Raw genomic sequence first — 25,506 nt, 5'->3', positions numbered from 1 at the left:
AGAAAGAAAGAAAGAAAGAAAGAAAGAAAGAAAGAAAGAAAGAAAGAAAGAAAGAACAACATTGTGAATAAAATATGAGATTTATAAGCTTCATGGTAAGTTCACCTTTCCTCTGACCCAACCATTTCACTCCAGATACATACCCTGGCGAGGTGCCAAAAGACATGACTGAGTATGTTCAAAGAGGTACTCTTTGTCAAAAGAAAATGCTGGATTTAACCCATCGCTATTGATAGAAAAAATGGACAAATACAAGAGGAGTCAACATTTTATATAGAAAAGATACCTATTCTCAAACTGTATCTAATGATTCAATACAATACCGATCAAATTACAGCAAGATTGAATAGAACATACAACTTCCAAAACTGATGTATATCCCTTACTTCACACCAAACACAAAAATCAGTTACAGATGGATTAAAGATTTAAACATGAGGACACATCAGTGGCTCAGATGGTCAAGTGTCTGTCTTTGGCTCAGGTCATGATCCTGGGGTCCTGGGACCGAGTCCCGCATCAGGCTCCCTGCTCACTGAGGAGCCTGTTTCTCCCTCTGCCTCTTTCTCTCTCTCTCTGTCCCTCATGAACAAATAAATGAAATCTTTTTTAAAAATTTTAAAGGGGTGCCTGGGTGGCTCAATGGGTTAAGCCTCTGCCTTGAGCTCAGGTCATGATCTCAGGGTCCTGGGATTGAGCCCTGCTTGGGCTCTCTGCTCAGCAGGGAGCCTGCTTCCCCCTCTCTTTCTGCCTACCTCTCTGCCTACTTGTGATCTCTGTCAAATTAAAAAAAAAAAAAGGCTCAAACAAAAGGAAAAGTTTTCTAAATTCTGGTTCATCTAGATAATTCACAAACGTCTACTTCCATCCAAAGTGGAGTAGTGGGGCGCCTGGGTGGCTCAGTGGGTTAAAGCCTCTGCTTTCGGCTCTGGTCATGATCCCAGGGTCCTGGGATCGAGCCCCGCATCGGGCTCTCTGCTCAGTGGGGAGCCTGCTTCCTCCTCTCTTTCTGCCTGCTTCCCTGCCTACTTGTGATCTCTCTCTGTCAAATAAATAAAATCCTTAAAAAAAAAAAAAAAAGTTGGGACGCCTGGGTGGCTCAGTTGGTTGGACGACTGCCTTCGGCTCAGGTCATGATCCCAGGCTGCCGGGATCGAGTCCCACGTTGGGCTCCCAGCTCCATGGGGAGTCTGCTTCTCCCTCTGACCTTCTCCTCGCTCATGCTCTCTCTCACTGTCTCTCTCTCAAATAAATAAATAAAATCTTTTAAAAAAATTAAAAAAATTTTAAAAAAAAGTGGAGTAGAAAGGACGAGATTTTCTTTCTTAAAAAAAAAAAAGGAAAAGATGATGTATACAAATATATGCAATAGCAACTTGAAAGACATTGGACATCAGGTGACCAAGGACAGCATCCTTGAGAAATGCACAAAGAACAAGGTGACCCCTGGGGTTGTCCAAGCTGACTGCCTTGTTTCCAGATAGGGAGGAGGAACTAAGGTGAAATACTCCTTGAGTTAAAAAGATGAAGCTAAGAGGCACCTGGGTGGCTCAGTGGGTTAAACCTTTTGCCTTTGGCTCAGGTCATGATCCCAGGGTCCTGGGGTGGAGCCCCATGTTGGGTTCCCTGCTCATTGGGGGTCTACTTCTTTCCCTCTCTCCTTCTGCCCCAACCCCTGGCTCCTGTTCTCTCTCTCAAATAAACAAATAAAATCTTTTTAAAAATTTTTAAATTAAAGGACGCCTGGGTGGCTCATTTGGTTAATTGACTGCCTTCAGCTCAGGTCATGATCCTGCAGTCCTGGGATCGAGTCCCACATAGGGCTCCCAGCTCTGTGGGGGGAGTCTAATTCTCCCTCTGACCTTCTCCCCTCTCATGCTCTCTCACTTTCTCTCTCTCTATCAAATAAATAAATTTAAAAATGTTTTTAATTAAAAAAGTGTTAGAACATTGGGGCGCCTGGGTGGCTCAGTTTAGGCCTCTGCCTTCAGCTCAGGTCATGATCTCAGGGTCCTGGGATCGAGCCCCGCATTGGGCTCTCTGCTCAGCGGGGAGCCTGCTTCCCCCTCTCTCTTTGCCTGCCTCTCTGCCTACTTGTGATCTCTCTCTCTTTCTCTCTCTCTGTCAAATAAATTATTTTTTTTAAAGTGTTAGAACATAATTACAGGATTTGGCTTGTTAGATGATTGAGAGGAAGGTTTGGTATTGGATACTGTCAAAACAGGGTTAATTCTATGATCAGGTACCTTAATCTTATCTACAGGGAGGGCAGACAAGAGTGAGGCTAAAGCTGTGATGGTAAAGTAGCAGTAGTCATTAGCTGGGAGCGGGGATGTCTGGTTGTTTTGCGGCTTGGACTTGCTCTTGTTTTGTGTTCAACGTAACTATGGAGTGGACTAGTTTTGTCGTGACCCAGCATAATCAGCCTGATGTTGTTTTGTTAAATTGTTTATGCTAAACGGGACAACACCAAGAACTAGCCCCTAGATGCCAGGGCTGCTCTTCTCTCTTTCACATACTAGTAAGCATATAATGCCCCATTCCTGGCTGGAGGATCTAAGTAATTTTGACAGGGAGATTTCCAGCCCAGGTGGGGAATTTCAAATAAGTGAGTAATTACATACATGAAATTTATTTATAATTATTTCTTTTATGTATTTGACAGAGAGAGAGGGATCACAAGTAGGCAGAGAGGCAGGCAGAGGGAGAGGGAGAAGTAGGCTCCTAGCTGAGCAGGGAGCCCAATATGGGGCTCGATCCCAGGACCCCGAGATCATAACCTGAGCCAAAGGCAGACGCTTAATGAACTAAGCCATCTACGTGTCCCCGAAAACTTTTTTTTAATTGAAGTATAAACATACAATGTTATAGTAGTTTCAGGTGTACAATATAATGATTCACCATCCTATACATTTCTCACTGCTCGTCAAGGTAAGTGTACTCTCCCTTCTGCCTTGTTGCATCCGAGAGAACAAGATGGCTCACCAGGAGCTCTACTGCAGCCATCTGAGGAAAGATGGCCAGGGTTCTTGCTACCTCTGCTCAAACCAGCAAGGTCTGATCCAGAAAAATGGCCTCAATATTTGCTGCCAGTGTTTCTGTCAATATGCGAAGGATACAGGCTTTATTAAGCGGGACTAAGTGAACTTCCTTGAATGGGTCATCCAAAATACCTACCTTAATGCCAACTCATTGTACATAAAATAAAAATATATTTTAAGATTTTTATTTATTTGACAGAGAAAGATACAGCGAGAGAAGGACAAGTAGTGGGAGAGGGAGAAGCAGGCTTCCCGTGTAGCAGGGAGCCTGATGTGGGGCTTGATCCCAGGACCCCAGGATCATGACCTGAGCCAAAGGCAGACATTTAAAGACCCAGCCACCCAGGCACCTAAAAATATTTCAGTTATGAGTGTTTTAATGTGGAGAAAAAAAAAAAAAGTTAAGTGTACTGTTACCTCCTTTATCTATTTTACCCCCCCCCCCCATCCACATCTATCTTAACCTTGTGGTATGCACTGGAAACCTTGGTCCTCTTTACAGTCCTGGCCAGATGTTGACCCCATACACACAGCTATGCTCTGCTTCCAGCCTATCGACAAACACCACTTCATTTGAATTTCACCTGAACTCCATCCTTTCCCAAATCCTGAAACAACTGCCTTTCCTTTGCTCCTTGAGGTCCCAGGACTCTACTGGTATGCTACTTCTCTCCTTGCAATGAGTCAATAAACGTGATTTTGTCGAACTATAGGATTGTCCCTGGCGCTCTGAGGCTCACTGTGGTACAAGAGAACTATATACAGTAAGTTAGATATAAATGCTATGGAAAAAAGAAAGCAGGGGTTAAGTGTTGGGGAAAGGACAGTTTGCAATTTAAACAGAATCGTCAGAGAAGGCCTCGAAGATTAGTGATATCTGAGCAAAGACCTGGAACAAGTTGGGGATTTTTAAAATCTTCTGAGTGTCTGGGAGAACAGCATTCCGGGAGGGAGGCACAGTTGGTGCAAAAGTCCTGAGTGGGAGCATGCAAGGTGTGGTGTACTCCGATCACATTTTCATAGTGAGCCTACCTTGATAACCTCTTTAATTCCTAACCTATCCTTACCCCACCGTTACTCCCTTACCCAGCTTCTGCTTTTTTTTTTTCCCCCAAGAACTCTTCCATACACAATCCCGTGATTATTACGTTTGTTTTCTGCTTTGCGAGAAAGCGCGGGCATCCTCACCCATCTCTTCCCTAAGTAGCCCGAACTTGGAGACTTGGGGGACACACAGCAGGAGCTCGACAGGTACGGGTGGAGGGGCTGACTGCACTGTCCCGAGGCCCGGGGCTGGGGAGAGAGCGAGGCCAAGGGAAGGCGGAAAAAACCCGTCGCGCTGCCACTCGGGGACCATCTCCTGGCGGGCCTAACCTCAAGAAGTCAGCGCAGGACCTGCGCCCCCGCCCCCGCCCCCACCCCAGCCGGAAGCGCACCCTCGCGCGTGCGCCCGCAGCGCCCAGGTCCAGGCGCCCGCCTGATTGGCTGCGGCGGCGCCAGGAAGCAGTGTTGCGCGTGCGCGCTTCCTCCGCGCGCGTCCGAGTGGTGTGCAGCCCCCTGTTCTCTGTCGTCCCCTCCGCAGCCCCGACTCCCGGTCTGGGATAGTCGTGCCCGGAGCTCGGGATGTTCCCAGAACTCAATAACCTTCTCAACACCACCCCTGACAGGACGGAGCAGGTAAGAGGCCGCGCGGCGGGAAGGGGGCGGGCCCCGGAGCGTGGCGGAAGACCGCATCCCCGGATGAAGCGCACGTGGACTCTTGGGAAAGACGCAACGTCCGCGGGCACCGAGGTGCCTGGGAGTTGTATTCCGGGGAGGGCCGACGGGGGACCTGGGCTCGGCGCGGGCGCTTCCGGAGGGTGGGCCTCTCTCTAAGTGCCCTGGAAGCTTGGCTGCCTCTGCATTGGTTTACGTTCCCAGACCTGTACCCGCGGGCCCTGTGCGTGCTCAGTGGCTCCTGGCGCCCAGAGGACGAGGTTGGCTGAGAGTCGGGAGTTTGATTCTCCCCGTTTCCCAGGAGACTAGCTTCTCATTCGCCCTGAGTTTCTCTCTCTGGCCCTGGGGCATTGTGCAGGTCGCTGTGAACGCTGCTCCTCTTCCTCCTCATGGTCTTGAATGCTGCTCTTCCGAGTTGCTCTCAGCCAGCGTCGGCTTCTGTCAAGTCGGCCTGGGGCACGACAGCTCCGCCACTTTGTTTTCTCCGCACTCCGGGGCATCCCGAAATTTTTCACATTTTAGCCCGGGGCTTCTTCCGGGAAACCAACCTGATTTTTACAAACTCTGTTCTCCCAAGAAAATGGAAAGCTCCACCAGGCAGCCAAGACACCATGTGTACCAGTCGGACCTTTTTAGGAACCTGTGGTGTCAGTTGCCCAAGCCTGCAGATGGCACTGGTGACCTTCCTAGTTACCTCGGGCACCTCCAGAGTGCTCAGCCCAGGGCCGGAGTGGAGGAATGGGGGGTCAGAGTGGGCACCAGGAAATGACAGCACTGGAGGTAACCCTCAAGGTCTGATAGTTCAATTTTTCAAATTTTATAAGTGAAAGAAAACTCACAACATGAAAGTGTCTTATCAGATACCATTTGATCCCAACCTCCCCTTTGACAGGGAACTAGAGGTGGCTAGAGCAAGGCAGCCAGCCCCTGTGGAGTCCATCTTTAGATATAGTCTTTCCAGGACTTTCCATGACCAGAGCTCTCATCCAGGGCCACTGGGATGAGAACCTTGTTACTGGAGGTCTACCAACTACTACTTCTCCCCTCTCCCCCAACCCTATTGGACAGAATTGGTATCAGAATTAGAAATAGGAATTAAGTTGGATCAGATTAGTTTTTTGAACGCCCATTCCCATCTTGGCAGGCTGTGATTTTTTATTGGATTCTGACAGTAAAAGCTTCTTTTGTTCAGGGTCTTGTTCTCCCCAGGACTGGTCCCTGAGGTACCACGGTGAATGAGGAAGATGAGGCACTTCATTCTGCTTGCCTTGGAGAAGTAGAAGCCAAGATATGCTTACTATAACAAGTGATTTAATCAATCACTTTAAGCAATCACTTCAAGTATTGTTTCTTTCCCTTGTTTTGACTTATTTCCTTCTTTTTGGTAATCCATGTGTGTGTCTCTATGTGTATAAGATACTGACCTCTTTCCAGGAAATCTAATTCACCTTTTTGTGTTCTCTTAACTTTTAGGGGAAACTGACTCTACTCTGTGATGCCAAGACAGACGGCAGCTTCCTTGTGCACCACTTTCTCTCCTTCTACCTCAAAGGTACAGGATTCATTGATGTTGTAGAAAAAGAAACCTAAGGCAAAACGCAATGGGAATAGTATTAACCAACCAGGGCTTTGGTGTTTGGGTTGCCAGATGGCTGTTTATTAGGTCATAGGTTACTTGACCGTCTTGCTCCCCGCCCATCCTCCCAAAGGGTGGTACGTGCTCTCTGTATCCATGTTGTATCTTCTCTTCTCCACCAAGTGTGTGTGCAGTCTCACGGAGACTCTTGTGGCCTCCTGATTTAGTTGCTCCTTGGTCCTTGTGTACTTGAGGTCCTTGGGCCCTGGATCCATTGACAAGTTGCCCAGGCAGTAGATGCTTCCTAAAGAACGTAGGGAGGGAAACTGTAGGGCCACTGCAATTTATAGACAGAAGCAGATTAGAAGAAGAAAACAGCCGATGAAAGAGAGACTCATTTATCAACTCATTGCTTCTTGAGCCCTTGCTGAGCCAGGCCAGGATAGAGGGTAGACGTTTGGCACTCTTAGTTGTAATAATTCACAGCTTTGAAAATTGTTTTCTTTTCCAGATGATGTTATTGTCAGCACTGAAAGAGCAAGAGAATCTACAGATAAATTATTAGAACTAATTGTGTTCCGTAAGGTAGCTAGGGCCTTATAACTTCTTGGATATAAGACCAGTTTTTAAAATCAGTTGTATTTCTGTATACCAAAAATAAACAGAAAATATTATTTATTTATTTATTTATTTTAAAAGATTTTATTTATTTATTTGTCAGGGAGAGATTGGAGAGCACAAGCACAAGCATGGGGAGTGGCAGGCAGAGGGAGAAGCGGGCTCCCTGCTGAGCAAGGAACCTGATGTAGGACTCTGCCCCAGGACCCTGGGATCAAGACCTGAGCCAAAGGCAGACTCCTAACTAACTAAGCCACCCACGTGTCTCAAATAATGTTTTTTAAAAACCACAGTTGGATGAGGCACCTGGGTGGCTCAGTGGGTTAAGCCTCTGCCTTCAGCTCAGGTCATGATCTCGGGGTCCTAGGATTGAGCCCCACATCGGGCTCTCTGCTTAGTGGAAAGCCTGCTTCCCCCTCTCTCTCTCTGCCTGCCTGCCTCTCTGCCTACTTATAATCATTCTCTCTATCAAATAAATAAATAAAAATCTTAAAAAAGAAAAAAACCACCATTGGTTTAAAATAGAACAAAGTAAGGTATACCTAGTAGTACACGTAACAGAATTACATCTCAGGTTCGATGAAATAAGGCATTATTATCATATATGAGAAAATGTGCGTCTTAGAATGAAATTGGGTGTGTCATATTGCAAGGCCCCTTGAGTCTGTCTAGACCTGCCCCAGTGCTTTTGTTTCCAGAAGTGTGAACTATATGAGAGTGATTGTAAGTGAAGACTTCACTAAAAATCTGTTTGTTTTGTTTTCTAGCTAATTGTAAAGTCTGCTTTGTGGCACTCGTCCAGTCCTTCAGTCACTACAATATCGTGGGAAGGAAGTTGGTAAATATTGTAGACCTCCGAGGTACAGTCCCTGAGTATGTGGGTCACGCCGGTGTGAGTGGGGCCAAGGCTGGTCTCCCCTCTCTGGGTTGTAGAGAACTTAGCAAGAGAGTGACTAAGGAAATCACAGGGTGCTGAACCCCTTCTCCGGAGGGCTGAGGCAGCATCTCTTCCTGTTTTATTAATTTAGTTTATAGAGCCACATCTGTTGTTACTCCAATACAACTTTACTGACTCTGGACCAGTTACGATTTTCTCCTTCTCAGTGTGGGCTTTAATCTTAATTTTGCTGAGTTGGAGACCACAGCTTGTTCCACCACCAAACTGAGTGCCTCCTGTCTCTCTCTAAGTTTAGAGCTTCCATCTCCCCGGACGTGGGGAGAGGTGCTTTTGTCACCTGCTCCTTATCTCATCTCGGCCTGTCCTTCATCTTCATCGATGCAGGCAGGAAAGAATAAGATGGCCAAGAGGCTGGTGAACTTTCTGGCCTAGCCTAGGCCATCACACCTCAGAGAGGGAAAGAAGCAGGCCACTCATTAGCGGTGATGTACTGAAATGTCAGTTTTCCTCCTGGGCCATGTCACCGCCTGATGTCGCTGCAATGGGGAGAAACAAATGAGAGGATGAGAGGAGGGTAGACTCTTTCCCATCCTCTGCAGAGAAGGAAGAAGTTCCTGTGTTAGAGGTCAGAGCATGAGCTCAGGGAGAGCAGTCATGTTAAGAACACATTACATTCCACATCTGTGAAGCATGTCTCTGTGACCCTAGCGTCTGTGTTTCTGGATGAGAAATCAATGTTGGCTCATGTCCAGATTGGTACCTTTGAGTCGTTGTCGACACAGGAGGACTGGCACACACAGCACTGGGCACGTGGAGGGCTGGAGTGTGAGCCTCTGAGCTCTGGGTGTGTTACTGAACTGCTGTTAGCGGAATGGTAATGAGCGAGAGCAGAGGTGAGGAGCAGGAGTCTTTCTGTCTGCCAGTGGTCACTGTGGGGCTGATGGCACTGCCTAGTGAGGGGCACCGGGGTGTGAATGAACACTTGAGACTTGGCCTAGGGGCATGAAGAGTCTCAAGAGTTCCATGTGACCTCTTTGTGCACAGATAGAGTAGTGGGCTGCCTATCTAGATTGTATCCATCTTTGGGAGTTTGTCAAAATGCAGATCGTTGGGCGCTGCCCGCAGATCTTCTGGTTCTGGAAGTCTGGAGTGGCGCTCCGGGATCTTCCTTATAATCAGGTGACTCAAGAGCTTCTCGGTCGGCTAGGTCATGAAGAGCCCTATTGAGAAGTTCTGGTCTAGGGGCCCCTGGCTGGCTCAGTCCATGACCTCTTGATCCTTGAGGTCATGAGTTTGAGCCCCATATCGGGTGTAGAGATTATTTTTAAAAATAAATAAACTTAAAAAAAAAAGGGCTGATCTAGAGCAGGGGTTGACCAATCTGTTTATGAATTGTGTGTGGCTGCCCTCACTCTACAGAGCTGAGGAGTAACAGCAGTAACAGATCGTGGCCCGCGAAGCCTATGTTGCCCCCTCCGTTGTCTACCTCCGAACTAGTGCGTCAGGAGTTCGTGTCACCCTAGCTTTCGTGGGAGTGCCGCCTCTGAGGAAGAGGGAGGAGAAGGAGAGCCTGCTGCTGATGAGATCGTCCTCTGTGGCCGGCAGCCTGGCAGTCGGTCTGGGAGCTGTGTTACTGAGAACCTCAGAGCCCCGCTGAGGTCCTGTGCCGCTGAGGCGCACCTGACAGGGTTTGTGAGGTCCAGAGCCAGCGTCTGGCCCTTTCTTCTGCAGCCAGCGTTTTTCAGACCTTGGTCATTCTCCCACCATTTTGTTGTCATTATTATCGTTTCTAAATGTGCTTAACTTGGTAAATACGTACATTTGAAGAGTTTATGATAGACTTCATGATACTATTGCAAATTAAAGCCAAGTATTGAGCCGTCGTGAAAACGGGCGTGTAAGCAAAACGTCAGTTCTTTGCGAAGTGACCATTAAATATAAAGGCAGACCTGAGCACAGTGGGGCTGGTGGGTTGGGGACACCCAGTGGAAAGAAGGCACAGGCCCCAACCGAAGGTGGACAGCTGCACGTTTACGGGGCTTAGAATGTGTCCTGTGCCCTCTTGTGAGCTGGAGTCTGGCCGCTGGGGTGGGTTCGCCTGCAAGGCACCGTGATTCACTCTCCCGTGTTGTTTAGGGTGTCAGCCTGACTGCGGCCCGGGAATGTGGGCAGCTTGTGTTCCTCGAGGGACTTAAGTCTTCCGTGGATGTCTTCTTCCGGGCTCAGGCAGAGCCACACCCCCTGCAATTCCTCAGGTCAGTCAGCCCCCACCCCTGCCCAGAAGTCCCCACTGGGTGGGGGGACCCAGATCAGGCTTGCCCTGTGATTCCTTGTCCCTGGCATGTGGCGTGTGAGGGGACGGAGCTTCCTCCAGAAGGCAGACGCTTCCCTGGTGTTGCAGCTTCATCAGAGAGCCCTTGGCTCATGGGCCTTATGGGACAGAGGGCGTATGGCTGACCCAAAAGTTATAGAAAGCGTTATTTGCTGGGAGTATGGCAGAACAGTATGTTTTTTCCAACCCTGGCTCAGAGCCTTAGCACACACCTTTGTTCTGTTTTTGGCTCGATATATAGGACTCAGCAAAGTACGGCCTGTGGGTCAGCTACCTGTTTTTGTAGATAAAGGTTTTTTTAAATATATTTTTATTTATTTATTTGAGAGAGAGATCACAAGTAGGCAGAGAGGCAAGCAGGGGGTGGGGAAGCAGGCTCCCCGCTGAGCAGAGGGCCCGATATGGGGCTCGATCCCAAGACCCTGAGATCATGACCTGAGCTGAAGGCAGAGGCTTAACCCACTGAGCCACCCAGGCGCCCCTGTAGATAAAGTTTTATTAGAATAGGTGCATTCCCTTGTTTGCATATTGTCCTGGCTGTTTTACACTCCAGCGGCAGGGTTAGTTGTTGAGACAGAGACCATAGGACCCACAAACCTCAAATTTTACTGTTGGCCCTTTAAGAAAAAAATCTGTTGATCCTGGGTTTGCTATTCTGAGACTGGTTTTTCTGTTTCTTGTCCTTTATGAGTGTCAGACGTAAACACAGCTCTGTGCAGACCCCCCACGTGGCTGCTCTCCTTTGCTCCACAAGGGAGTCCCTGTGGGAGCTCTCCCCGCCCCCCCATAAGACCAGGCCTTATGCAGTGGCTGGAAGGCGGTGTAGAGTCAGAAGGCCCCGTGCCCCGGCCCTGTGCGTGTGATCTTGCACATAGCCTTTACCATCTCCGAACCTGGGTGTCTTCGTCTGAATGATGGGCCTGGTTACACTTCACCCCCAGGCTGTAGGAAGTTGCTGTCCTTGCTGTTAGCGGAGCTCAGACCTGGGGTGTGGGCTGGTGCCTAGGCCCTGTGCTTTGGTGCTTTTTGAGCCTCTGTTGCTGGGAGGTGTCCGCCCCGGGTAGTCACTGGGGAGGCTGTTCAGAAACAGGCGGAATCTGTTAGGTACACAAACAGCCCTTAGACCTTGGTCCCTCACCTGAATTGCTGTTTAGCTTTTTGTCCCCATGATGGCCTCCTGGGAAGGCTTCTCCTGCCTGCCTAATCCAGGTTAATCTTCCGATGCTTTAGCTCTTAAGTGGAGGGGTGGCATGGTGTCTCTTGAGGGCCAGGGAAGCTGTTTATTTTGTGTCCCCCAGTGCTTTGTACCTCCTAGGCCTCAAGGAGTGTTTGAAGTACAGCTCGCTCGTGTATGCGCACATACCGTTTCTTTCCAACCAAATCAGGAATGCCTTCGGCCAAGGCCTGTGATCCAGTTCTTTGCCTCCCCCCGGCCCATTCCTGTGAGGCTGCTCAGTCCCAGATAAACATTTGTAGAGAGAGAACTCTCTGATGAACCGTGCTTGATGTTCCAGGGAGGCCGATGCGGGGAGCCTGCAGCCCGTGTATGAGTTTGTCCGAGAGGCTCTGAAGCCCGTGGAGGACGGACAGGCTGCATGGAGGTACCCGGTCCTGCTGGTGGACGACCTCAGTGTGCTGCTGAGCCTGGGTCTGGGGGCAGTGGCTGTGTTGGACTTCATGCACTACTGCAGAGTTGCCGTGTGCTGGGAACAAAAGGTATTGATCGGCCTGCTCTCCATGCTCCCGCCTCTGACCTCCATGGGCCCAGGCGGGTCAACACCTCCCTTGCTTGCGGTGCTCTTTCTTATGGATTTGCCTTGGAGTTTGTCTTTATGCTGGTAGGCCCAGAAATCTTTTGGTCTACCATCCTCCACTCCCCTGCTTGCCACTGTTAAAAAATAAGGGCCCTCCAAATGAAAAGGTTGACCGGTACTGTCTTGACGGTAGCCAGTCGTGTGTGGTACTACAGCAGTCCTAGCTCCGGCACACATTGCCTCGTGTCCTGGGAGAAGTCATTGTCACTCTGCATGGGCTTTGAAGAGCAGTTGAGGTATAAAGTGCTGTAAAAAAATTGTGAGATGTGATGCAAGTATAGGACATAGCTGTTAACTGTCAAACGATGAGGCAAAAATGGGGATTTTGCTGACACAGAGCAATGGGAGTAGACCCACCTATACGATATAGGAATGGCTTCGGTGCCTGCCTTACGGGAACCCAATGGCAGAAGTTTAGTGACACAAAGCTTGCAACACACCCACACAGCATCTGGCCCCCGGCATCCGTTCTTCGGCATGTGATGGTGCCCCTGGCAGGAGCCTGTGGCCCTCAGCGCCGTATGGTCAGGCTGCGGTGTTGGGCAGAGGTTGGGGTGAGCTAGTGGAGTCAGCCGGGGCTGCATGTTCCCAGCAGGGCATGTTGAACCCTCCTGTGCAAGGGCCTGCCTGGCAGCTAGGCTCGGGGGAACTCCAGGGGCCACAGGGCTGCAGTCACGGGGCCGGGAGCCGGCGACAGAGAGAACGGGAGGAGGAGGGACGGGAAGGGGCGTGGAGGGAGCGATCAGCCACACGGAGGCAGGCATACTGCCTGCAGCTTAGCGTGCTCTGTGGCCTGCTGCTACCCTCGTTTTGTAAAAATACCTCTTTCAGTTGAAAAAGTAAAACTGGAGAATAGTTTAAGAAAGAAAAAAGTAAAAAAAAAAAAAAAAGAAAAAAGTAAATAGCACAAAGAGTAGTACAAAGTAGCAGTCTCTTTCCCCATGTGGATATCTTTCCTGAGAGTCTGTGCAGTTGTGAACATGTTTTATGTAGTGTGTGTCTGTGTTTTTCTCCATGTCGCTGGTCACCTGCCATACCATTTCATAGCACACCTGTATCTTGGTGTTCGTTGTCTAAGAACAGAACATTCGGGTCTACTTTATTCTTTTTAACGACTGGACAGTGTGCCTCTGAAAGGACTTACAGGGTATCTCCTTCAGCGGGTCGACCCCCCCCTGTGGTTCTGGTTGGCCAGCTCCTACCTGCCCTTCTGACTCTGCTCATGTGCGGCCATCTCCTGACCCTCTCCGCTGGGCCAGATAGGATGCCTCTTCCTGGGCTCCCTCAGTCCCCCATGCTGCCTTTTCTCCTGGCCTGTGTCCTGTGTTGTCTTCAGGCCCACACCACTGCCCTCTGATCCCCGCTGCAGTCTGGCACGTGCTGAGCACTCAGAAGCCTGGCAGAAAGGCGGCACTTTCTGCTAACATGGAGGACCACAGGCCAAGCTTGGTTTAGGAGGGATTGAGCGGGTTGGATGTGCTGGCGAGGCTGGAATTAGGGGCTTGGAGCATAAGCAGGCATCCTTCCTAGCCACAGTAGCGTGGTGGCTGATCAGGGTGAAGACGTGCAGAGGATTGGAGGCCCTGAAAGCCCGGGGCCCCCTGATGGCCCTGCCTGGAGGAGCAGCTTCTCAACTTGGCTCTCTGTTGCAGGGAAACATCGTGGCCCTGGTACACGACAGTGGAGACGCCGAGGACGAGGAGAATGACATCCTCTTGAATGGCCTTAGTCACCAGAGCCACCTGATCCTGCGGGCTGAGGGCCTGGCTACGGGCTTCTGCAGGGATGTGCACGGGCAGGTGTGCAGGGGCTCACGGGGCACAAGTTGCTGCTTCTGTGCCTGAGCCGAGGCCTTACGTGGGGTGGTGTTGGGCCCTAGGGGTTGTTGGGTTGGGGCGTTCCTTCGGGTACAAGGGAAACCTCAGGAGTTGTGTGAATGCAAGACGAGTCTGTTCCAGATGGGGCTAGCCTCACACAGCGGTGCACATTTTCCACGGTGGTCCCATTTGTGCCCGAAGTGGGACTTGTAAAAAGGAGACCGCCATCTGGAGCAGAATTCTGTCCAGCAGCGGAAGGCCTCTGCAGGGCCACGACAGGCTTGGTGTACTCAGCAGCGCTGCTCCTTTTAAACTACAGACCTGGGAGGACCGTACCCATGGCTGGGGTTGCCGCCGCCCCCGCTGCCGCCTCTGACCAGAATGTTTGAGAACTCGGGCAGAAGCTTAGAGTCCTGTCTTGGGAAGGAGGTCAGGTTCTTCCCCCATCCAAGGGGTTCTCTGCCTTCTAGAACTTCTCTCTCGGAATATCCCCCAAAGCCCCTGCCACGGCTTCCAGGTTACTTTGACGTTGACCACTCTTGACCCATTAAGCATGGGTGAGAGTTTTGGCCCAGAGTTAGAAAAGAAAACAAAAGGGCAAGCCCAGGGATGCTGTGTTGGTGGCACCTATGTGCACTGTGTGAGGAAAGGGGTCAGAGGAGGTTCTCTGAGGCCAGGCCCCCAGAGTGTTCTCGCATGCCTAGCATTGAGACATCATCAGAATAAACTTCTAGCCTTCCTGAGCCTGATTGAATGTACTGACTCTCATGAGCTGATTTTCAGAATCAGGTAGCAAACAAAACCACACATAGAAAAAAAGACCAAAAGAGAAAATAAAAACACTTAAGTGGTTTTTCCCTGGATGGCTGTTTTTCTTTTTCCTTTTCTGACACATATTCTGTAACAAGCAGCTATCACTCCTAGACCGAAGGGTTAGTTTTAGTTAGCTGGTAATAAGCTTTGTTTCCGAAGTGGGTCGCATGGCTGTGTGGCACGTGACTGGGACCCCCTACAGGCCTCGGTCACAGGGAGTGGAGGAGGCAGGGACGTGGGAGCTCTGCTTCTCTTTCATTCTTCTCCTTGTCCCTGTAGCTGAGGATCCTCTGGCGAACACCATCACAGCCTGCAGCCCAGCGGGACCGGAGCCTCACTTACCAGTACAAGATACAGGACAAAAGTGTGTCCTTTTTTGCCAAAGGAATGTCTCCTGCTGTTCTGTGACCTGATTGAGGAGCACATGGAGCGACCTTGGACCATTTTCAGATGTGAAAGATAGAGTGATGGGTCAGAATGGACCTGTACACCTTTGAAGTGGCATTTCAGCCTGGACCGGCAGCCCCGCTGCGGTGCAGGGCAGTGGAATGGGGCCGTGATGGACGCCCTCGTTCCCCTGGGCCCTGGGCAGAAAACGCAGAGGGAGTGGTAACCCAGCCTCTGCAGAGAGAGATGCCACATGTCGAACCCGGGTGAAAATGGTGCTGGGAGCCTTCCCTTAAATATGCTTTCGCCTCAACCACCCGTTTTTCGCCGTTGTGACTTTCAGACCCAGAGTGGGTATGAATGTGCCAGCTAGGAGATGGTCCCGGGTGGCAGGCACCCGAGGGACGCCGTGGGTAATCGTGGCTGGCATGAGGAGAGCCCCATATCTTGGCTTCCTCGTGATGGGCTGTCATATTTCATTTTTACCCGCGTCCTGCAGAGGTATTTGCCCTTCAGTCCAGTAAGAAAACCAGCTTAAAGGGGTTTGGCAGCGCACTCAAGGCTGGAGAGTAGCTGTACGCACCAGAGCCTGACTGAAGTCTGCACTTGCTGACAGAGCCTCCCAGAAACCAGGGGCAGGCCCCCCACTTGATTGACGGCTTCACTCCCTCCTGGTTCTGGGGTCCCTGGCATGTGATGCTTCCTGGCTTGGTGAGAGGGGTAAGGAGTGTTCTTGCTGCCAGGAGGGATGGGGCCTTGGCAAGTTGTTGCCTCCCTCACCTGTGAAGACCAAAGGGGTGAGCTCTAGCCCCAGTGTCCCATAGATGCCCATCAGTCAAGATGGGCTCAGGATAGACCCCAGGGGCAGTCCCTTAAAGTGGGTACATTTTTGTTGTATGCAGATTATACCGCAATGAATTTGATTTTAAAAATAAATAAAATGAAACAACACTGCTCTGCAGGGACTGAGGAAATTTATATCCGTTTTTAAAATTTCACTTCTCGGGGCGCCTGGGTGGCTCAGTGGGTTTAGCCTCTGCCTTCGGCTCAGGTCATGATCCCGAGGTCCTGGGATCAAGCCCCGCGTCGGGCTCTCTGCTCAGCAGGGAGCCTGCTTCCCCCTCTCTCTCTGCCTGCCCCTCTACCTACTTGTGATCTCCATCTGTCAAATAAATAAAATCTTTAAAAAAAAAAAAAAAAGTTTAAAATTTCACTTCTCACATTTTTTAGTTTTTGTAAAAGGGAACAATTCATTTCTCCTCCCCTCAAGTCATACCGTTGTGTTGGTTATCCTACTAATAACCAGTAATAGTAGCTACTTTTCTTCCCAAAATATCACAGATCTGATAGAATATTTGAAAATTATGGTTATTGAAGAATCTAATGATTCTTTTATGAATACTCTTCAGTATTAATACCAGCTTCATCTGAGCTACAGTTCTGAATGGGCATGGCACCCCAAATCTTTTTTTATATGAATGTTGTTATTCTGTTTTTTTCACTTAATTTACAATTTAAATTCACAAATTTACTTAATTCACTTAATTAACTTCACTTAATTTGTAAATTAATTAAAAAATTTTTTTAAAGATTTTATTTATTTATTTGACAGACAGATCACGTAGTAGGCAGAGAGGCAGGCGGGGGTGGGGCAGGCTCCCCGCTGAGCAGAGCCTGACGTGGGGCTCCATCCCAGGACCCTGGGATGATGACCCAAGCTGAAGGCAGCGGCTCAACCCACTGAGCCACCCAGGTGCCCCGATTAATTAAATTTTTTATATAAGATTTTATTTATTCATTTGAGAGAGAAAGAGGGAGCACAAGCTGAGGGGAGGGGTCGAGGGAGAGGGAGAAGCAGAAGCAGGCTCCCCACTTAGCAGGGAGCCCGACTCGGGCCTCTGTCCTAGGACCCCGGGATCATGACCTGAGCCAAAGGTAGATGCTTAACTGACGGAGCCACCCAGGCGTCCCTGAGTTCACTATATTTTAACATTTAATGGTTATTGAGCACTTTATGATGTCATTATCCTAATTTGCTCAGCTATTCTCTGAGGGTAGGTTCTTGGATTTGTAATTATAAATTGTGTTACAAATACTATTTTATTATCTTTAATCTCATTAAAGATGTTATTTTGGGGGTATCTAGGTGCTCAATTGGTTAAGCATCTGCCTTCAACTCAGGTCATGATGCTAGGGTCCTGGGATCAAGCCCCACATCAGACTCCCTGCTCAGTGGCAAGTCTGCTTCTCCCTTTCCTTCTGCCCTTCCCCACTGCTTGTACTTTATCTCTGCCCTCTTCAAATAAATAAAATCTTAAAAAAAAAAAATTATATTGGGAGCCTGGGTGGCTCAGTGGGTTAAGCCTCTGCCTTTGGCTCAGGTCATGATCTCGGGGTTCTGGGATCGAGTCCCCCATTGGACTCTCTGCTTGGTGGGGATCCTGCTTCCTCCTCTCTCTCTCTCTCTCTCTCTGCCTACTGTGATCTCTCTGTCAAATAAATAAAAAATTTAAAAAAAAATTATAAAGAAAAAAAATTATAAAGATTTTGTTTTTAAGCAATCTCTGTCCCCAACATGGGGCTCGAACTCAAAACCCTGAAATTGAGAGTCACATGCTCCACCAACTGAGCCAGCCAGGTGCCCTAGGAATTTTATATACTGTACCTATTTGAAGGTGGGATAAATACTTGTTTCCTGAGAACATTCATACAGTCATTCAACAAATACTAAGCACCTTCTATGTGGCAGGCTGATGTAGGCACTGAGGGTATGACCATGACAGAGCAGGTCCCGGCCTGCAGGAAATTGAGAAGTAATCTGTGTAGCGTTAGACTGTGCTAAGTGCTATAAATAAAACAGGGTAGGGGCACCTGACTGGCTCTGTTGAAAGAGCATGTGACTCTTGATCTCCCGGTTGTGAGTTCAAGCCCCACACTGGGTATAGAGATTACTAAAAAGAAAATAAACTTTAAAAAATAAGAAAAAGAGCAGGGGAAGGGGCCCTATGAAAGTGAGGGATGATGAAACTTTAGTCTTCTCCCTGAAGTGGAGTTTTTGAATTAAAGCATGGATTGGGGCACCTGGATGGCTCAGTTGGTAGAACATGTGACTCTTGGCTTCCAGTCCTGAGTTCAAGCCTCATGGTGGGCATGGAGCCGACCTAATTAAAAAGGCAGAACAAAACGTGGACCGGCCCTCACGTGGTATCATATTGTCCTTCAGAATGATGGAGCTGGTTAACAGTGGTCTGTAAGTTTTCCTCCACCAACATTGGATTTAACTTATCTTTTACGAGTTCAACAGTTGTGTAGAGTTGTGTGAAAACGGACCTTCTTTAACTAGGCTGATTTTCTCTCTCTATTTTCCCATGTGTGGAGAATGTATTCCTCACCTTTAATCACTTATCAGTTAGAATCTGGGGTCAACCTTGTTTTATCCATTCTTTGTAATATTTTGGAAAGGATTTTATCATTTGTTCATGTATGTATTTTTCTACTTTTAAAAACATTTTATCTTCAGAAAGATTTGTTTTCTACTCCAATATGCATTAGTTCAAGAAATATTTGTGGACTACCAGTTTTATTTAAGGGACCATTAAGATAAAGACAATCCTAAAGGCACCTGCTGTGCTCTGATGGGAGCTAGGAAACAGGCATCTAAGTAATGTGACCCAGAGGAGATGTTGAGGGCCATCAAAACAACTCAAGTAATGGACGGTGACAGGCTGATCGTCAGAGGAAAGAGCGATTATTTCCCCGTCACTTTTTTGCTTTTGTTGAGGGAGCAGAGAATTGGGGAAGAAGTTATGGAGGCAATACTTTTTGAACAAGACCTTGGAATTACTCCCGTTTTGTCTCTGATGGTACCTTAGTTCTTCAGGATTCGGGAGAGGTATTTTCCTTCCCGAGTGGGATGAAGGTGCTGTGCTTCGTTGTTGTAGTTGTTGTTGTTGTTTCTAGCTTAAAATAATTTTTAAAATATCCTTCAAGTTAACTGATTTGGAATTTGCTACAGTATTGGGGCGCCTGGGTGGCTCAGTGGGTTAAAGCCTCTGCATTCAGCTCTGGTCGTGATCCCAGGGTTCTGAGATCAAGCCTGGCATCGGGCTCTCTGATCAACAGGGAGCCTGCTTCCCCGCTCTCTCTGCCTGTATCTCTGCTAACTTGTGATCTCTGTCCGTCAAATAAATAAACAAAATCTTAAAAAAAAAAAAAGAATGTGCTACAGTATTATAATTTGTCTCCGTGCTAACTAAATTTAGCCCAACAGTATTTACTGAAAAGTAGTAATCCTTTCTTGTTATGTAGTTTGGGTTTATTTATATGTAAAGTTCTTAAAATTGAGCTTTTCTGAAATTTGTTTTTACTAGGTATTGAAAGGTGGGACGCCTGGGTGGCTCAGTGGGTTAAGCCGCTGCCTTCGGCTCAGGTCATGATCCCAGCGTCCTGGGATCGAGTCCCACATCGGGCTTCTTGCTCAGCAGGGAGCCTGCTTCTCCCTCTGCCTCTGCCTGCCACTCTATCTGCTTGTGCTCACTCTCGCGCGCGCTCTCTCTCTCTCTCTGACAAATAAATAAATAAAATCTTTAAAAAAAAAAAAAAGGTTAGTATATGTCTGCTCTCAAGAGCCTTTATTAAAAGGGTACCAGCCCCACTTATTTATCCAGATGAATTTCACCAGCATGGCACTAAACTCTGTAAAGTATCCTTCAAGGATATTTTGTTCTCATTTTTAAAATTATAGTTGTATCATTTTATTTAAAAAATCAGTGAAGAAATTAATACTCTTAAATGCTTTTTATTATTGGAGAAGAAATGATCTGGTTATTAGAGTTTTTTAGATTTTTTGTTTTGTTTTACGTAGGCTCCACACCCAGCATGGAACCCAACACGGGGCCTGAACCCATGATTCTGAGATCAAGACCTGAGAAGGGCTGGATGCCTAACCAACTGAGCCACCCAAGTGCCCCCAATTTTGTGGATTTTTCTATGGTGTCTTTGACATAGGGATGTAGTTGACTTTTTTTTTTTTTTTAAAGATTTTATTTATTTGACAGAGAAATCACAAGGCGACAGAGAAATCACAAGGCGGCAGAGAGGCAGGCAGAGGGGGAGGGGAAGACAGGCTCCCTGCTGAGCAGAGAGCCAGATGTGGGGCTCAATCCCAGGACCCTGAGATCATGACCTGAGCCAAAGGCAGAGGCTTAACCCACTGAACCACCCAGGTGCCCCTGTAGTTGACTTTTATAAGGTATAACTTATTTTAGTTTTTCTAAACTAATCTCTAATTGAGATTCCTGAATTTTTAGATATTTTTTCATGTTTTCCTTTTTTCAGATATTAACATCTGCAAATAATGCCAACCTTGCTTACTTTTCCTTTAAATAGGGCAAAATTTTTTATAGAAGTATAGTTAATTTACATTATTAGTTTCAGGTGTACAACATAGTGATTCGACAGTTACATACATTATGCAATGCTCACCATCATACAAGTAATGGTAATTCTCATTAGGCACCATACAAAGTTATTACATTGTTATTGGCTAAATTTCTCATGCTGTATTTTGCATTCCTGCTATTTATTTACTTTATAACAGGAAGTTTGTACCTCTTGATCCCCTTTACTTATTTTGCCCATCCTCCTACCCTCCTCCCCTCTGGCAATTACCAATTCTCTGGACTTATGAATCTGTTTCTGTTTTTTATTTTTCATTTTTAGTTTCCACATATAAGTGAAATCATACAGTATTTATCTTTCTGTGTCTGATTTATTTCACTTAGCATGGTCCCCTCTAGGCCCATCCATGTTGTCACCAATGGCAACGGCTCATTCTTTTTTATAGCTGAGTAATATCCTAGCGCACATGCGCGCGTGTGTGTATGTGTGTGTGTGTGTGTGTGTGTGTGACATCTTTATCCATTCATCTATGGAGGGAAACTTGAGTTGCTTCCGTATATTGTATTCACTGTGTAAATAGTGCTGTGATAAACATAGGGGTGCATTATCTTTTCAAGTTAGTGTTCTTGTTTTCTTTATGTTTCTTTTTGTTTTCTTTGAGTAAATACCCAAAAGTAGAGTTACTGAGTCATATAGTATTTCTGTTTTTAATTTTTTGAGGAACGTCCGTATTGTTTTCCACAATGGCTACACCAATTTACCTTCTCATCAATAGTGCCTGAGAGTTCCTTTTTTCCCCCCACATCCTTCCCAATGTTGTCACTTGTGTTTTTGATTCTAGCCATCTGACAGGTATGAGGTGATACCTCATTGTGGCTTGAATTTATATTTCTCTGGTGATAAGTGATGTTGAGCATCTATTCATGTGTCTGTTGGCCATCTGGATGTCTTCTTGAAAAATGTCTTTCCAAGGTCCTTTGCCCATTTTTTAATTGGACTTTTTTTTGGTGTTGAGTTGTAGGAGTTTTTTTTTTTTATGTATTTTAGGTATTAACTCCTTATATTATCATATATAGATGTATATCATTTGCAGATTTCTTCTTCTACCCAGTCAGTGTGTTTTGTTAATGGTTTTCTTTAGTATGGAAAAGTCTTTTTAGTTTGACACAGCTCCAATAGTTTCTTTCCCGTGAATAACTTCAGTCAGCATTTTGAAATCTGTTAAGAGTGGTGTGAAAGGACATGGGACACCTGGGTGGTTCAGTTGGTTAAGCATTGCCTTCGGCTCAGGTCATGATCTCGAGGTCCTGGGATGGAGCCCTGTGTTGGCCTCTCCACTCAGCAGGGAGTCTGTTTCTCCCTCTCCCTCTGTGCTCTCCCTCCCTGCCTTCCTCCCTCTCTCTCTCTTTCTCTCTCAAATAAATCTAAAAAAAAAAAAAAAAAAAAGAGTGGCATGAAGGTATTTGGTTTTTTTTAAAGATTTTTAAAAATTTTTATTTATTTGACAGAGAGACGCAGAGAGAGAGGGAACAGAACCAGGGGGAGTGGGAGAGGGAGAAGCAGGCTTCCCACCTAGCAGTGAGCCCTATGCAGGGCTCGATCCTAGGATCCTGGGATCATGACCTGAGCCGAAAGCAAATACCTAACAACTGAGCCACCTGGGCACCCTGGTATTTGTTGTTTTAATTTCTGTTTTTAAGGGAATAGGAAGCATATTTTATAGTAATTCTTACTTTTAAAATACATAAATTATCAAGTTAGTGAAATAACCTTGGAAAGGGAAAGAAAAAAGAAATGCTCCTCCTTAATCTCTTGCCCCCCCCTTTACAGTTTAACTGATAATCATTAGTGAATTCTGCACTTTCTCAGCCTCATTGAGGTACTGGCACTATTTTTCCTGTGCATGTGTTGAGCATCTCTCTGTTGTGTGAGCGCTAAATTCCTTTGCAGCCTTGTTTTACTGGTATTTGTTCTATTTTCTATAACCTACTGCTTATGTTAGGCTTGCTAAAGTTTTTAAATTAATATTATTGAGCTTCTATGCAATCTGTATTTGTAAGAAAGATGAGCTATAATTTTTTGCTTAGCTCTGTTAGTCTGGCTGTGTTTGAGCATTAGAACAATATATGCCTCAGGGTACCTGGGTGGCTCAGTTGATTGAGCATCTGACTCTTGGTTTCGGCTCAGGCCATGATCTCAGGGTCATAGGTTTGAGCCCCGTGTCATGTTCTGTTGAGGAGCTCACTACTTTTTTTTTTTTTTTAAGATTTTATTTATTTATTTGACAGAGAATCACAAGTAGGCAGAGAGGCAGGCAGGGAGAGAGAGGGGGAAGCAGACTCCCTACTGAGCAGAGAGCCTGTTGCGGGGCTCGATCCCAGGACCCTGGGATCATGAACTGAGCCGAAGGCAGAGGCTTTAACCCACTGAGCCACCCAGGTGCCCCAGAACACACTACTTTTTGTATCCAGACAAATTCTTACTTTATTTTATCCCAAATTAGGACTTACCTTGGTCAAGGTAAAGTAATTTTTTGGAGGTAGTTTAAAAGTATTTCTTTGTTATTGCTCTTTACATATGATAACTTTTCTTCGTTGTGCCAGTTTTAGTACTTTATTTCTAAAATAATTATCCATTCTATTTTTTTTACAAAATTATTTGTAAATCATATATACCATAATAGACTTGTGTCCAGAATATATAAAAAACATACCTCATTAAGAAGACAACCCAGTTAGGGGCGCCTGGGTGGCTCAGTGGGTTAAAGCTTCTGCCTTCCGCTCAGGTCATGATCTCAGGGTCCTGAGATGAAGCCCCGCTTCGAGCTCTCTGCTCAGCAGGGAGCCTGCTTTCCCCTCTTTCTCTGCCTGCCTCTCTGCCTACTTGTGATCTCTGTCTGTCAAATAAATAAATAAAATCTTAAAAAAAAAAAAAAGACAATCCAGTTAAATAATAGGCAAAAGATTTGAACAAACATCTCACTCGAGCAGACATAGGAATGGCCAATAGACGCATAAGAAAATGTTCTATATCATTACCTACCGGGGGAATACAAATTAAAACCACCATGAGATGCCACTGCAGAATCACTGAAATGGCTGTAGTGAGAGGACAGACAATTTCAAGTGTTAGCAAGGAGATGGAGAAATTGGGGCCTCAGATACTGCTGGTGGGGATGTAAAGATGGTGCAGCCACTTTGGAAAATAGTTTGGAAGTTTTGTGGGTTTGGTTTTTTTTTTTTTAAGATTTTATTTATATATTTGAGAGGAAGAGGGAAGGAGAGAGCATGAGCAGAGAGGAAAGGAAGAAGCAGGCTCCCTGCTGAGCAGGAAGCCTGACCCCAGGACCCCAGGATCATGACCCGAGCGGAAGGCGAACGGTTAAGGTTAACCGACTGAGCCACCCAGGCGCTCCTGTTTGGCAGTTTCTTAACATAGCTTTATCATCTGACTCAGCCATTCAGTTCCCAGGTATATACCCAAGAGAAATGAAAGCAGAAACACTTGTAGGTGGATGTTCACACGGTGTTATTCATAATGGCCCAGAAGTGGAAACAAAATATCCGTCAACTGATGAATGGATAGACAAGGCAGCGGGAGAGCCCTGCAGTGGAATGCCATTTGGAAATTCAAAAGAATGAAGTGCTGCGACATGGCACAGCGTGGATAAGCCTCAAAAACAAGATGGCAGACACAAAAGGCCTGATAGCGCACTAGTCCAATGGGACTGTTGGGAGAATGGGAAATGACTCCACTCGGTTTCTTTTTGGGCGGATGAAAAATTCTGAGGTTGGAATGTGATGATTGCACTACGTATCCTGGAAATCATTGGACACTTAAAACAAGTAAAGTTTATTTTAAAAAACCAAGGTTATCCTGACTCCACCCCTCAGAACTTTTCTATAGTAGCAAGCAGCCTCCAAATCCCAGCGACGTAAATGGACAGACAAACCCTTCATTTAAGTTACATGTTTGGAACTATGGGTCGTTGCTTCCGTTCTGCTCCATGCCCTCTCATTCTAGGACCCAGCTGGAAGGAGCATTTCCAATGTGGCACTCCTGTCCCCCTGACTAAGGGTGAGAATGAGAGGCTTATTCTCCCAACCAGTGGCTCTTAGAGCTTCTGCCAGGCCGTGTTCACTCACACTCTGTTGGCCAAAGCCAGACACGTGGCCAAAGCTGCCAATGGAGAGGGAAGTGTCTTCACCCTGCCGGGAGGCACCACTCACTGAACATTGGGCAGGGCTGTGTGTATGATCCCACCGCTCACCCAGAAGGGAACAAGGAAATAGTCGATTATAATGAACTTACTGGAGTACTCTCTCCAGGTACCCTCTCCGATGTCCCATCTGAAACCAGAAGCCAATCCTGAATATAGGGCAAAATCTTAAAGATTACTTTAGGCCAAGGCCGGTTGTCCCATTATTGTTTACTTTCCCCTGACAATAGGGTGTTGGGCATGGAGGGAGGCAAGACATGCAGGGCCTTGGAGAGGTGGTCCTGAGTCCTGTGGAAATTAATGGGTGTGAGGGAGGGGATATGACTCTTTGAAGAAGGCTTGGAAGGGGCCAGCGGCCTGGGTCGGCACAAGGGCTGCTTCTGAGTCCCACTTTGCATTGTGACTACATCTATACCTTATGCCATCCCAGAGCTGTTGCCTCTGAGTGCAGGAGCAGGGTCTGCCTTGGGTGGGTGCGACTGAGCTAAGCGTGCCCAGGCCGCACGGTTGGGGGCGGGGCTGATCCCTGACGCTCTAGATCGGGTTGGGAGAGGGAGAGGTGAATGCGATCAAGGTCCCCGCTTGGGGGGGGCGCCTGGGTGGCTCAGTGGGTTTAAGCCTCTGCCTTCAGCTCAGGTCATGATCCCAGGGTCCTGGGATTGAGCCCCGCATCGGGCTCTCCACTCAGCGGGGGGCCTGCTTCCTCCTCTCTCTGCCTGCTTCTCTGCCTACTTGTGATCTCTGTCTGTTAAATAAATAAATAAAATCTTAAACAACAACAACAACAACAACAACAACAACAACAACAACAACAACAAAAACCAACGGTCCCCGCTTGGGGCCTCCGGCAGTCAGTGCGCAGCATCCCAGCTTGG

At 47.2% G+C, this 25,506-nt stretch overlaps 1 protein-coding gene and 1 pseudogene across 2 annotated transcripts; both read left to right on the top strand.

Annotated features, from left to right (window-relative positions):
• The first annotated feature begins 2,976 nt into the window (after nt 1–2,976).
• Nucleotides 2,977–3,141, top strand: LOC111143828 (annotated as a pseudogene).
• Nucleotides 3,142–4,591: 1,450 nt separating this feature from the next.
• LOC111143827 (elongator acetyltransferase complex subunit 6) lies at nt 4,592–15,973 on the top strand. 2 transcript variants are annotated; one of them, XR_002640344.1, is made up of 8 exons: nt 4,592–4,718; nt 6,231–6,309; nt 7,719–7,789; nt 9,986–10,104; nt 11,696–11,897; nt 13,648–13,794; nt 14,132–14,241; nt 14,905–14,965. XR_002640344.1 is itself a non-coding variant. In XM_022497753.1 (7 exons), exons 1-7 carry the CDS (start codon nt 4,665–4,667, stop codon nt 15,031–15,033), a joined length of 801 nt encoding a protein of 266 aa, XP_022353461.1. In that variant the 5' UTR covers nt 4,592–4,664; the 3' UTR covers nt 15,034–15,973. The 2 variants fall into 2 exon arrangements, 1 of the variants encoding a protein (XP_022353461.1); XM_022497753.1 differs by lacking the exon at nt 14,132–14,241 and having other exon boundaries at nt 14,905–15,973.
• The last annotated feature ends 9,533 nt before the right edge of the window (nt 15,974–25,506 follow it).

Source organism: Enhydra lutris, unplaced genomic scaffold (assembly GCF_002288905.1).
Source record: "Enhydra lutris kenyoni isolate GAN:26980312 unplaced genomic scaffold, ASM228890v2 scaffoldscaffold10, whole genome shotgun sequence".
Lineage (NCBI taxonomy): Eukaryota > Metazoa > Chordata > Mammalia > Carnivora > Mustelidae > Enhydra > Enhydra lutris.
Note: the sequence above shows the minus strand (reverse complement) of the source record. Positions and strands in the feature narration are given on the sequence as shown.

Bases quoted from the DNA above. Each gene is read 5' to 3' on its own strand.
- LOC111143827 (XM_022497753.1), top strand. From the start codon at position 4,665: ATGTTCCCAGAACTCAATAACCTTCTCAACACCACCCCTGACAGGACG. The intron at 10,105-11,695 runs GTCAGTCAGCCC...TTGATGTTCCAG, and splicing joins CACCCCCTGCAATTCCTCAG to GGAGGCCGATGCGGGGAGCC. The intron at 13,795-14,904 runs GTGTGCAGGGGC...TTGTCCCTGTAG, and splicing joins GCAGGGATGTGCACGGGCAG to CTGAGGATCCTCTGGCGAAC.